Consider the following 14484-nt stretch of genomic DNA (forward strand, 5'->3'; position numbering starts at 1 on the left):
CTCCCTGTTTAAATTTAGTTTAATTACTTTTTGTACATTTATAAAAACAAATATCTATTGATATTTTACAAATGCATATTGCCTGTTTGCCAATTTTATTTTATAGTTAATTATATTGTCCCGTTTCCTTTTTTTTTATTGCAAACGCAGTATAATTAAAAAACTTGAGGTTTATGCCAAAATTAAACAAATTTAAAGACAGTGTGAATTTTTGCTTTGTAAATGTGGCTTGCTATTCTTCAGACTTAGGATCTCGTCTGTTAAGTTGTGATTGTATAGATGTCGTGTAAAAGGTATTCCAACTTATGTTACGCCAAAGGGTAGTCCTTAAATACGAGGATTAGGATTCATGTCATTCTTAATAATGCTTAAACTTTTTTTTTTTTTAATTTAATTTAATTGCACTTAATTTATAAATGTAAATGTATTTTATGAATATTTATTCCTTGCTAAGAAAAGACTCGAAACAAATTACTTTTCATTTCAAGGACCATCCTTCTACAACACTTAACAAAGTGTTGGGACAATAGTTTTACTTTGATACATATCATTTGGATATAAGTTATTGTATTGTAAAAAAAAGTACCATTTGAATATCACAAGTTAACTTGTGTAAATTTTTAAATTTGCAAATTTTTGTAATCAAGATTTACAATTACACTAAAAATTAATAGCATTTGCTTTTTGTAAATAGTCGAAGTAATCAATAAAATTAAGACTGAAAATTTCTTAAATTAAATTGCCTTTTTCTTTTCCTTTGCCTTACATTTTTATCAATGTAACATTATTATGTTCATGGGACTTTCCCAATACGACTCGAAGGAATTGGATAAAAGTGTAATGATTATTATTGTTTTTTATGGTTCGCATTTTTGTGTTCAATCAGTTATTTATTTTTGCTTATTAATAATTGCGTAAAGGTCGGTAATTAAAATTATATAATACAGTATATACCTAGGTGAAAATAATTACAGTGCTACTACTTTCAAAGTATAAATAAAGAATTGTTAAAAAAATACAATCACAATTCAAATATGCGCCAGTTTATTTATTTATTTACATTTTTAAACGCTTTCGGTAAATTCAGCATGTTATATATTTGAAACAAAACTTTTCGTAATGAAAACTTATTTATTTTTGTCTGCTAAATTATGTTGCATCTGAATTGGTTAAATAAATACACCCACTTACTAGAAAGGAGAAAAAGGAAATGCAAATGTGTAATACGTTTTTTATATTTAATAAATAAATACAAGCAATCCTCATATTTTTAAGTTCAGTATGGCAAAATGAATTATGTGGCCCCTTATTAAAATAAAAAATAAAGTCCATGACGAAATTTATAAATAAGATAACGCTGATCGTCGATATTACTGATAAAACTATTATCGCAAAATTAAAATGATAGGTGAAAGCATCATTTAATAGACAAACAGTGTAATTTTATGAATTTAGAAATCAAAATATAAAATATTGTTCGGTTTTATTGTGTACACATTTAATTACTAGTGGGTGAGTACACATAAACATTTAAGGTTGACTCGAATCATTAGCTAGATAAGTTTCTAATGAGGAAAAGTGGAAATGAATTTCTAGTATAGGTACAAACGACTTTAGTCTCCAGGTGGTCCCTTTAGAAATTACAATTTGAAAGCAAAAATATTGGTAATTTAAATAGGTTTGGCTTTCTTTCGTCACTAGCATTTTTGTGTAGGTTATTACTTTTATGAATTAATTGAGTAATTACTGATAGTAGAAGAAAAGATGTGCGCAGGCTCCAGGTAACTTACCTGTCAAGTAGTCTCTTACACTAAGCTGCCTATCCACCTGTAGATTGCAAAGGTGTACCTAAATACCGCAATACTTTAGGAATTTTAAGTGACAATGTGAACATATTTTGTGATTGTGCGTTAATAAAAATGTTTGTTATACTGTTTTAAAAGGTAAAAATAGCATTTACTTAGTTGTTGCGCACTTGGCGAATTTACTTAAGAACGGTATGGAGTAATTCTCGGACACTAGGATGGCCACTATGGCTAAATATTATGTAGCTATTTCGCAAATAGGTAGAGCGTGTAGTTGTTAACATTCTGGCATAAAACAGTTCTTGGCATCTAAATCAATTCTGTTTTTATTTTCCTTTTGCTCTCATATTTAGATTTATCCGTTAGTGAAATAGTTACTTAAGTAGGTAGTTAATAGTTGGGTAGATATTTAATATAAATTTTAATAAGAATGCGCAAAATCGTGAGTGTGGATGAAGATGACTAAGTAATGTCAAATGAAATTAATAATTTATTAATTGATATGCATTGCAAATACTTGCAACTGGCCATAAAAGTACAAGCACACTAACTAAAACAGCAACTTAAGTCGTTAAGATTCTTAACATTCCAACGATGTAAAGGTGTGGCTTACAAAGAATCAAAATAGTATTTATTATAGTTTATCGAGCAAATTAGAAACTGTCAGGACAGTATTCCTAGTTTTCAGTAAATATTTGTCTTAGTTTTCTAAAGTTTTCGTCAATATTTGATTCTTTTTTTTGTTCAAACATATTTAGGAAAGTGCTCATTAGATAGGTACAACTGTAAAATCTATGTCGAATTTCTTCTAGGCCTATACATACATAGATGTAGGATTAAGAAATACTATACGTAAGTGGTTAAGAATTAAAGATTAAATACTTTATTAATTCGTAAGCGTGCACAATTAGAGAATATTTTAAATCATTCGTCACTGATAGTGTATCGTATGTATTAATTGAAGTACCCGCTATACTGTTATTGTTTTTCCTATCTTGCGAAGATAAATTAAAAATTCATTTGAAGCGCATTTATATCAACTCACGGAGTTGAAATAGATAATGGATGTATAGAAAAATTAAAATAGAACGTCCAATATATTACTAACCTTCTAAGTGAGTTATTAATTTAAAATTAATGAAACTGTTTACGTTACCATTAGTAACGAAATTATACAAAATCTGTGAAAGGAAATATTTAAGTACAGTAGATAGATGCCTCCTAATTTATCAAACGTAAGGTATCTTTTCGCTTCAAGTCTTAAAATTTTTAAGGATATTGATGTATCTACGTAGTTATTTTAAAAAATTTACAGTAATTCCTCTACTGATAAAATAAATCTTTTTCAATGTCGAATAAAAACTAATTGAAACAGTACCGTTATTCTGTTTTTACTATTAGTTTAATAATTTACAGTATTTTAGTGGCATATTTTATAATATTTATAAGAATTTTTAGGGCGTGCATTTTTTATATCAATTGCTTATTATCTGAGATAATGATTATCTATTAGGTATAATATTTTCATTTCGTTTGATGAACAGGTTTATAGTAGTGTATATATAGAGCGTCATAATGGCTTATCGATCAAACGGTTATTCAGCTGACGAAAGGGATTTCGATCAAGAACGTAACGAAAGGGGCAGTGATGGGGGCGAGAAACCCACCTATCTCATGGAACATTTGGCTACTTTTACGGTATCGAAAGACACTGGAATAGTTTACCCTGCCGATGGAATGAGGCGATTGCTACAATTGGAAAAAACAAATGGGATTTGGTCGCAAAAAATGCAATTGTGCTTAGACAGATCTTGGGTTTTGGTGATGGACTACGAAACAGGGGTACTAATAGACAAACAAATCAAATAGACGATCATTAGATTTATTATCTTCAACTTTTAGTCTGTAATGGAACGTTTTCCGGCAAACTCAATCCAAGAACCTACCGCATTCACCAGCCATGATCCAATGGAGATCTACAATAACATTTTAGTGTTTATCGTTTCAAATTCGAACCCTTCCTACCCACCAGAAATGCACATCTTTCAGGTAGTTACGACCACGTCGCTTTTGTTCTTTTAACGTTATTTCTGACAACAACTTATTTCAGTGCCAAAGTATATCAGCGCAAGACCTGGTGGAAGATTTGAAACAATTGAGATTAGGGAAGACTCTAACGAGAAGTCGGAAAAGCAGCATTCCGCCGCCAGCTCACAAGTCATCGTCGCAACACATAATAAATCCTGCAAGAGATCATTACAGAGAATCGGATTCAGAACTGACTGCAAATAATGACGATACCAGTTCAACGACTAGCGAAAAATACGAAAGAGACGTTGCTATTTTAAACCATTGTTTTGACGACATCGAAAAATTCATAGCACGCCTGCAACATGCGGCTGCCGCTTCGAAAGAACTGGAAAGAAGGCGAAAGAGTCGGAAAAGTAAGAAACGAGACATGGGCGACGGTATGTTAACCATGCGAACGAAACCTCCGCCAGAAAAGGAATTTTTCGATATATTTCAAAAGTTTAAGTTATCATTTAATTTACTGGCCAAACTCAAGGCTCACATCCACGACCCCAATGCACCAGAACTTGTGCACTTCTTATTCACGCCTTTAGCGCTCATTGTGGAAGCTGCTCATGATACTTATTTCGACTTGCATCTTCCACACAAAGTCGTACCGCCACTTTTAACAAGAGAAGCTGTCAATTTATTAATGAATTGTGTAACCAGCAAGGAAACCGAACTTTGGCACTCCCTCGGCAACGCATGGTTAATACCGAGGTAACTGATTATAAATTTCATATTTTATCTTTTTTGATCGCACATAAAATCGCTTTTGTAATACAGGGACCAGTGGAAGGGTCACGTGTCATCTTATCATCCAGTCTTTATGGACGGATGGTCACCAGATTATCCGGTTATCGACGAGCTAGATTCGCCCAGCATGGAAAATAAACAGTACAGAGATTACAGCAGTGATTACAACGACTACGAACCTTCAAGTCAGGATTATATGTACGAGAGGAAGAAGATGGAAGGGATTTCTAGCCCTGATAGGGATCTACCCCCTACCAGTTCGAAAAGTGACATATCGGTCGACTCAATAGAAAGAAACGGGGGCGAGGATCGAGGATTTAATAAAAATCAAGAAAATTGGCTCGACGAACTCAAGTCTCGGGGGGCCAATGTCGTACAAGTAACGTACCCGAGAACAGCCAATAACGAAAAAGAACTCACCGTTGTTAGAGGAGAATTTTTAGAGGTAAGTTGACATTGGATACAATTTCATTGTATTTGTACCTATGAAATTGCATTTGGATGCATTTTTAAAGATGCCATTTTAGGGGCCTTTTTACCATTCAAATCAAAATAAAATAAAATTTGCTGTTGAATGAATGCTTTCATGATCATTATTATGAAATTTCTGTTGGGGTTATTTAACCGTCGTCCTTAAGGACTCATTGTTTTACTGTTCGTTACTAATTTACTGGGTCCGCAGAAGTTGTTGTCTTTTTATTTTGTTGGACGGTTAGAGTGACGCAAAAATTAGGGCCATTTTTTTAAAAGGTTTTAGATGACAGTCGCAAATGGTGGAAAGCACGTAACAGTAGGGGCCAGGTGGCCCATGTTCCTCACACCATTGTAACCCCGTATCACTTCGGGGACAGCGATAGAAACGATGACGTTTTTAATAATCCACTTTACACCAATAATTACAGCAGAAACAGTCGACAGGTAAGCGGTTTTTAGATTTAATAAAGGCTAGTTCGTTTATTGGATCGTATTGTGTTCCAAAAAGGAGTCGACGTCCGATAGGTTTAGCGGAACTCGAAGTCCCAGCGGACCTGATCATCCTTCAAGTCCGCCATCAGTCCCTGCAGCGCCAGCCGACTGGGTGAGAAAAGAACGACTCGGTAAGAAAGGTGAATTCCGATATTTTTAAATTGTCGCCGGGAACGTTACATGTGCTATTATTCAGCTTCTTGTACATTTCTGTCCTGTCCCTATATATACATACGTAATGGTACCCTTTTTTTACCGCAAGAAATGTTGTCTTTTCGAACGAAATTGCAGATCTTTTACCTACTTACTACTCAAGTAGTTTAACTTTTTTATTTGTAAAATTAATACTAATAAAAACACCCTATTCGTTATGTTATGTAGGTATATAGGCCAAACCGAAAGAATATTTTAGTGAAGAGCATTTTTTAATATAATTTAATATATATTGTAATGATAATTATTTAATCGATTTTTCTTCTTTTTCTCTTTAAAATACTTAGCACTATTAGCTAGTGGGGTCACTTGCAAAATGTAAAAAGTGCACATATTTCTCGCTAATTCTTTTATTCTAGGTACTTATTATAACAGTTTGCAATTATTCGCTAAACGAAATTGCGTGTGTTGTGTAAAGTTAGTCCCTAGCGTATTTTACTATCCTCAGAAGTAAAAGATTAGAGGGTAACAAAAAAATTTTTAAACAATGTACCTTAACGGATAAGTGGCACTAGAAATTCTTTTACCAACTTCTTATGAAATTAATAATGATCAAAATAAATAAATATATATATATATATATACATTTTGTACATTATATTCCTCTATATACAGTAAAAATTATGCATGTTTTGGTATTTCTTCATAGAATTTAATTTGTTAAAAAAGTTTAGGTAATCGTTTATGTAGCAATACTCGTTAATTTTACATGTATGATTATTAAAAAAAAAAAATGTTTATATCCTGTTGCAAGTACTGTCCGAATTTTTATTTATTGTTCTGCTTGAATCTCGACTGTAAACCGAAATAATCATCTGTCTTCCGAAACGAATGTGTTTTACAAAATAGACGGAAAAAAAGAAGATAAAATACTGATGTAATCATGTGCATTTTTATACTATTTATATAGTATCGAAAGACACTGGAATAGTTTACCCTGCCGATGGAATGAGGCGATTGCTACAATTGGAAAAAACAAATGGGATTTGGTCGCAAAAAATGCAATTGTGCTTAGACAGATCTTGGGTTTTGGTGATGGACTACGAAACAGGGGTACTAATAGACANATACTCCTGGGTCAATTCATTTTATAAATAAAATTCAATGTTAATTTCCACAAAATTATATTAAAACACTTGACAGCTATTTCGCAGTAATCACAAGAATTCATCGGAAGTGGAGGATAATTTACTGTTAAGTGTTTTAACATAATTTTGGTTTGGATTTTATTTATAAAATAAAAATACTTCTGTATTTTAATGGTTGCTAATTTTTTAATTTCCACAATGAAGAGAAGGGTAAGTACAAACGTATTATTATCTGATTAAAAATGGCTAATTTGGATGTGTGAGGTAGAACAGAACAATTGCAAAGAAGTGGGGAAGAAGAATGTCTATATTCGGGTGTATAATTGGTTGAATATACATACATTTTAAACTTTTAATGTTCAGTTTATCGAAAAAGTGTAATCCGAACAAATTAGGACGGGATCAACTAGTACAGAAATAATTATCTAACTATTGTGGCTAATATTCGAATAGCATGGCGGTTTTGCTCATTCTGTGACGACTGTTATTTAAATGGCATACTTTCTATTAAATATTGGGTTACATAAAATTGTATACACGTTCGTTAGCAGCCCCTAGAAATAGAGGTAAATTCGCGTTGATTTTATATGAATAACACGTGCGATTATAATTGAATTTTGTATTTGCCGGAATCCCGGAAAAAAACTACAGGATTTGTTTTGTACATACGTATAAGAACCTTCACGTTTAGTCCACCATTCTGTTTTGGAAGCTTTGATAATAGTATCTGTCAAGAATATTAAACAGAATAGCATTGAATCATCATCATCACCTTATGAATTTTATATAACTACAAAACAAAAGCAAATGCTTCTGCTAGACCTTTAATAATTATCTTCCTTTATACATTTTTAATTATTAAATTGTGACCGTAAATTTAAATAGAAAAGGAGAATAATAAGGCTGATGCTCCGTCAGTTCCACCACCAGCACCTCCGCCGCCACCACCCCCAGCGCCGTCACAACCCTCTTCGCCTAAATCGACCCTAAAGAGATCGCCATCGATAAAATCGACTGGCGATAAAATGCAAGATGAACTGAATATTGTTCTAACGATGTTCCGTGAGAAAAAACGAAACTACGAGATAAATAAAACCCCTGAAGTATTCATTAATCAGAAATCCAATCCGGCAGAAGTTCAAGAATGGCTAAAGGCTAAAGAATTTAGTCCCGAAACATGTCAGAAATTAAAAGGAATGTCAGGGTATAAACTGCTGGGATTTTCGAAAGAGCACCTGGAACGAGTATGTGGAGCAAAAGAGGGAAAACGATTATATTCGCAAATTAATATCCAAAAAAGTGTGTGTGGTGTAAGTAACAAAACAACTTTTTTTTGTAAGTTCTTTCGTTTGATATTTTGTTGTGTCTCGTTCTGCCTTTTTTTTGTGACTAAGGATAAGGTTTCACATTTTTTTTTTTATGTTTCTAATTAGCTTGATGAATGAAACATTCTTGTAGCGATTCTACTACATTAAAGGAAAAGTCATATAATTCCCATTTCTTTGGGTTGGTATTTAATTATGAGAAACTATCATGCGATCGCTACCTACAAATATTAATTTGTACAGGTACATTCGCTTAATTATTATGATTTGTGGTAGTGAGCTTCATTCTAATGTTGTCAGAATCGTATTAATTTCATTAAAAGAAACAATAAATAACAGTTATTGCTGCTGATATTAAAAAAAAACACTAGAACAAATACGTTTTAATTTCCTCAATTTGTAGTATATTATGTTTCATTTAATGTACTACTTATTTCTGTGGTTAGTACACAAACTGCCTAAATGTCTGGTTATTCTGATGTAAAATCATCATTCCACTAAATTAGCTACATATATTGATCAGTTTGTGTACTATCCAGCTAATTTATAAAGGAAATACACAGATTAACCAGTGTTCTTGGCTGTTTTGCAAAATATCCACACTATTTGCATTAAGTTTGAACTTATTGTTAGTAGGTACTAACAATACAAAATAACTAACTTGTTGGTTAATTTGTAAACTAACCAACTCTCTTTGGCCAATGTGTGTTTAAGCAAGTATAATCAACAAATTGGTTAATATGTGTTACTAGCAATATTAAGTTCACACTTCCAAGTACTGTGGGATTATTGCAAACTAGCCAAGAACATTGGTTAATCTGTATGCTTATACCCTTGTAGTTTGTACATTAGCGACAAATCTCGTATAGTTTGTAAACTAGCGGGATAATATACAAACTAGCCAGTGTACGTAGCAATTTCAGTAGCAGGATAATTTTCCATCAAAATAACAAGACATATGAACAGTTTGTATACTATCCAACACCTTTTAAAGAATTCGAAAATCTCTTTCAATCTTGCTTTTTCCTTTAATTACAAAGATTACAAATATTTTTCATTTTGTTAGTACCTAACTGCCAGATCCTCAGAATTAAGGGCGATTTTAGCGAGAGCCAAGGAAAAAGTTGATGGCTAATTAGAGGTAATAACCACCACGAAAATAATCCATGGCCTTGAAGATGACACTTGTGTATATATAATATATTTAATAGGTACCTTTATAAGTGGAAAAACTTTAATAAAAAGATAAGTACAATTCACACGTAAATATGCAGAAGACAACAGTTGCTTAGCACTTTACTATTATAGCTTTTATAAATATATTTCTATATTAATGAAATCCGAAACAGGTAATTATTGCTTAAAAAAATCTTGCCATTTTTTTGCTGTAAGCAAAAAGTTAGACCTGTAGGAATGGGACCGTTAATTATTGTAAAATAAACTTGTCGTAGATATTAAACAGTGATGTGACTAAATTGTTCTTTGAAGATTAATTAGTAGATTAGTTAATTAGTTAACAATTTTAAGATAAACTATAGTAAAAATGTGATAACTTCAAAACGATTCAGAACTTGTTTCCTTTAATAAATAACTGTCTTGTTTGTAATAAAGTTTAAAAATGCAGTTTTATTCATTTTCGTTGCCTTTTTTATATAGAAAATAAGCATTGGCTGTTTTTATAAATATATTTGTTGTTTATGCTTAAATATAAAAAATTTATAAGATGTAGGTAATATTTGCTTTTAATCGATGCCCATATTAGGCTAACTTACTTTCATTATGTTTAATGTTTGCTAGCCCTTAATACAGTTAGGTGATGAGTAGATAAGGTTCGTTTATTGTATCGATCCTAGCAGGCCTTGAAGTGTTTTCACCTGATACGCCCGCAAATAAAGTTATATCTACTATAAGTAAGTTTTAATATAATATTGAATATCTGCTTATTACACCCATTTCATAAAATTTGGACTAATTGGGATAGTTTGTTCAAAATTATTTAAAACCGAACAATTTTCAAATAAATTGTTTTATCAACTTAAGATAATAACTGCTTATTGTATATTGTGTTATACAATAGGTACATCTTTTAGTTTTTTCAATTCTCAAGAAACGCCACTGTTTCATTTGTGTTAAGATGTAATTAATGTAAATATACTAGTAATATAAGCGAAAAATGACAACAAATAGTTAATAATTTTTTACTCACCATGTATATAAGTCTATAGAACTTAAGAATAACACCTTTTTCCTTTTTAATATTTATTTATTAATTTTTCGTATATTTTGACTATCGGCCATAATGAATATGGTAAAAGTTAGGTTACGATCTCAACAATGTAACAATCAGTTTAAAAACTTCCGGTGCTCAAAACGTGTTGTCAACGTATTATAAATATTATTAGAGTGAAAGTATTGTTTATTTAATTCCATTTATTATTATATTATGTATATACGTGGGTATACAGTCATTAAAACGAATTTCTTTTGTGCTATCAATGGATAAATAAAATTCCTGACAATAACCTAATACAAAAAGGTAAGGTTAGGTACAAGCATGTTTTGCTCTAAAACTTTTCATTCTCTAAATAACATATATCTACATAGTTATGTGTTAAATTATTTCAAAAGTAATTACATTTATGATATTATTAATTACTTTAAACACAAATATAAGTTAGCAGCAATGAGTACCTATATCAATTTGTAAATTAGGTAGGTAGATACTAGGAAACGTTATTTACTAGGTACATTTTCTAATAAAGTCAACCCTTCTGTATGACTGCAACACTTGGAATGAGAAACAACATCAGTATTTTCATTTCTAATTTTGTGTCGAATAACAAGTGCAGTAAAAATGAACTAGCGTTTGTAAAATATTATTTGGTATGTGTTAATATTTTCTTTATGGGAAACATCGCTTGGGGATTATACACTCTCGCACACAATTTTTAATTAACTATTGATCAAACAAGTTTTTTACTTTTCGAAACGAAAATCGATATTGCCAACACGTTTAGATTGACTACGTGTTAAAAAGGCCACTCTCATCATTTCTACATGTTTATGAAAACTTTGATCTATTCTGGTTGCCATTTTTTTATAACTTCATATTTAACTAAATTGTACATAAGCCACTACCATGCACACGTATGGTGAGAAATTAAGAACATATTTCAATTAATAAAAATCTGTAGGTACCTATGGAAATCGTTCTTTGGCTGATAATATGCTATTTCTTTCCCTTTAATTGCAATATGCAGAAGTCCTAGCTGATAGTGCAAATAAATTTTTTTATTGATTACAAAACTACACCAGCAGATGTCTTTTTCAAAATAGGTTTTTAAATATATACTTTAAAAAGGTCGAATTATTTAGAAATGTTTTCAACATAACTTTAACAACCCCCACATGTGGGGCGAAACGTCGGCATGGATTTGTAATTAAACCTTACTCACCCTATCATCTTCGATTTCTGCATTTTATTATATATTGTATAAAAAGTTAATAAATTTTATTTATGCTCGTATAATTAGGCATGTCACCACCTATTTATTTTTAGGATTAAATAAGTTCAAATGCTTATTAATCTGAAATAACATCTAAAGATAATTTGACCTTTAAATACTTTAATAGGTTGTCTTCCACAGAACAGCTAGAGAGAGAGAAATTACAAAGACAGTTACAATTATTTTACTTAATTGAATACCTGTATCTTTTTATTGTGCAACCTTACTAATGTCGCCCGCCAAAAACAGTGACGAATATTGAAGAAAAGGTCTTTCGTTGGCGATAATAAATTAACTGACAATTCGTTTACCTCTAAAAGCAGAGATTTGGCGTTCTACAATAAAAATAGATTAACAGGTTAATTTGCATTTTATCACAATTAAAATCTTTAAGCAATTCACTCGGGTACTTAATAGAATTAATAATGTTGATGTTATTGTCTTAAATAGCAAGCCCAAAGGGAAAGGGTGGTTCTAAGAACTAATCAGTAAATCGGGTTTTTAACCGTTTGTTTACTTTTCAGGAAATTCGCTCATGTACGCAAAAATACAACAGAAATCCTGTATTTTGGTAAGTCTTTTATCGTAACATCATGTATTTGTAGTTTACAATTTTTTAGTATTTATTAAACGTCTGTTATCTTATTTATCTTAAAATTAGTGTGGAATGAAAACGAATAACATATTTTTATATTCTTTTAAAATCGCAACTATTTTATAGATAATATAAATTGCATAATATCGGTGTTATCAAATCTTAAATTCGTATATGTGATTGGTCGAAAACTATTTCGTTCTTTGGTTAATATTTAGAGGAAATTTGGCCTAAATAATTCACTAATGCAGGAGTCTTAATTCATTTTATTGGAATAAACGGACGGTGAAAAACGCCGTATTACATTTTCTTTTTGGGCCACGTCCTATCAGTGACCCAAAATATGCAGCCGTACAATCAAAGCTATTAAGGGAAACCTTACGCTTTGTTTGTTTCCTTTTTGTCGAAAAGCGACAGACTTTTAGGAAATATAGGTTGAGAAATGCAAGCACAACGTGGCTAAATCGATAGCTAAGTGTCTACAGATAAATGGAAAAAACTTTGAGCTTTCAGCACGTGAGATATCAGTGAATTTTTTAAGCGGAGGATATCAAAAATTAAACGATTTTTAACTACCACCAACAGAATATTCAGTCATACACAACTGTAATTAAACGATGTTCAATATATCATTAACTTCAATATCTAAACTTTGATTAAAGTACATATATGTATATTAAGCTTCCCATCAAAACTTCCTGTCAATTTGATTTATCATTTAATGTCACCAACAACTATGTATTCGGTTCGAACATTTTTAAACTTCTGAACGCTGAATAGTTTTCAAAGGGCGGAAAGAAGTAATTTGATAGAAAATCGATTTAGAACTTCTTCCAAGTCTTTCTGGTAACGTCAGGCAGTGCACCTAATTGTTTCTAAAAGGAAATAGAAAATTGACTGCATATTTCACCTTGCCTTGCACTTTATCTAAATCGTCAATTTATGTTACCTAACGTATTTACCTACAAATTTAGTTTCTATCCAGGAAATTTACATGTATTACGTTTTATAAAGGTAGGTAGTCTATCTGTAAATATATAAAATGAAAAATAAATTAAGAAAATAGTAATTTCGGAGAGTTTTGGGTAGTTTATTTTAAATGATAAATGTAAGTACGACAAAATACGTCTCTATGAGAGTAATTATTAAGAAAAGTATAGAACCTGCTTTAGTTTCGTGCAATCTGTTTTGAGAAATACAACAGAAGATTGTGAATATTTTTTTATGTCACTACTGATATCCATATATTTTATCTAAGCATGTAATTCTCAAATACAATTGACGCAAAAGGTAGCAGGTACTGACGTCTACCCGATAGTACATTAAATACCTATTCAGTACATTTATCTGTATATAAGCTGAAAGCGTTGTATAATTTATCAGTTTTTTACTTATTATTGCAGAGCCCATGACATCGAGTTACGTCAATAAATAATTTTTATAGATTAATTAACCGACTCAATTTTGAACGCATCGAAATATAATTTTATTAATTTTTTAAGGTTTTATTCTACTATTGACTAATGCGATTAACTGTAACGTTATACGTTAGTAGACGTGAAATAAATTTGTAGCAAGATAGTATTTTAATTAAATTGTGTATAAAATGATTAATCAAAGGGAATTGTTGGGAATACGTAAGTGGGTTCATAGAAGTAGAATCTACACGTAAAGCAAATTGAATGTTTAGAGATCAGCCTGTTTTTATGCCAACCATAAATGTAAAAGTTGCAATTAAGATAAATTGGTTTAGTTTTAAAGTTTTACAGTTCTGGCGTTAAATTACCTAAATTGCGTCATTGTTTTGCAGAAGTTGATGACGTCACGTACGAAAAAATATACTGTGACACATTCCGTGCGTGCATCTATTCGAATTATTATTTAATTGTTTCAAATATATATTAACGGGAACATATTTCCCTACGATTGTTAGGTGCACTAACTTAATGAATGTAAATAGAAAGGTCACAGCTTTTAACTAGGTATATTTAGCTCAAACTAAATTTAAATTTACATCTCCGTATTATGTAGAGTAGACTGTGCTATTGTTGAACGAACATCATAAAACATTTTTCTTCTATCTTTTTCTGTTTCCCGAAATAAAAATCGTTCCACTGAAGCGCTGCTTGATGGGTCTTTTCTTTCATTTACTTTTATTCT

At 31.1% G+C, this 14484-nt stretch overlaps 1 protein-coding gene across 5 annotated transcripts; it reads left to right on the forward strand.

Annotated features, from left to right (window-relative positions):
- The first annotated feature begins 1407 nt into the window (after nucleotides 1–1407).
- On the forward strand, nucleotides 1408–9856 carry LOC108741825 (epidermal growth factor receptor kinase substrate 8). 5 transcript variants are annotated; one of them, XM_018476768.2, is made up of 9 exons: nucleotides 1408–1512; nucleotides 3350–3647; nucleotides 3708–3854; nucleotides 3916–4595; nucleotides 4662–5076; nucleotides 5382–5549; nucleotides 5614–5737; nucleotides 7784–8208; nucleotides 9290–9856. In XM_018476768.2, exons 2-9 carry the CDS (start codon nucleotides 3381–3383, stop codon nucleotides 9356–9358), a joined length of 2295 nt encoding a protein of 764 aa, XP_018332270.1. In that variant the 5' UTR covers nucleotides 1408–1512; nucleotides 3350–3380; the 3' UTR covers nucleotides 9359–9856. The 5 variants fall into 5 exon arrangements, with proteins under 5 accessions (XP_018332270.1, XP_018332269.1, XP_018332274.1 ...); XM_018476767.2 differs by lacking the exon at nucleotides 1408–1512 and adding an exon at nucleotides 1824–1943; XM_018476772.2 differs by lacking the exon at nucleotides 1408–1512 and adding an exon at nucleotides 1824–1943 and having other exon boundaries at nucleotides 5614–5728.
- The last annotated feature ends 4628 nt before the right edge of the window (nucleotides 9857–14484 follow it).

The sequence above is a fragment of the Agrilus planipennis genome, unplaced genomic scaffold (assembly GCF_000699045.2).
Source record: "Agrilus planipennis isolate EAB-ADULT unplaced genomic scaffold, Apla_2.0 scaffold265, whole genome shotgun sequence".
NCBI lineage: Eukaryota > Metazoa > Arthropoda > Insecta > Coleoptera > Buprestidae > Agrilus > Agrilus planipennis.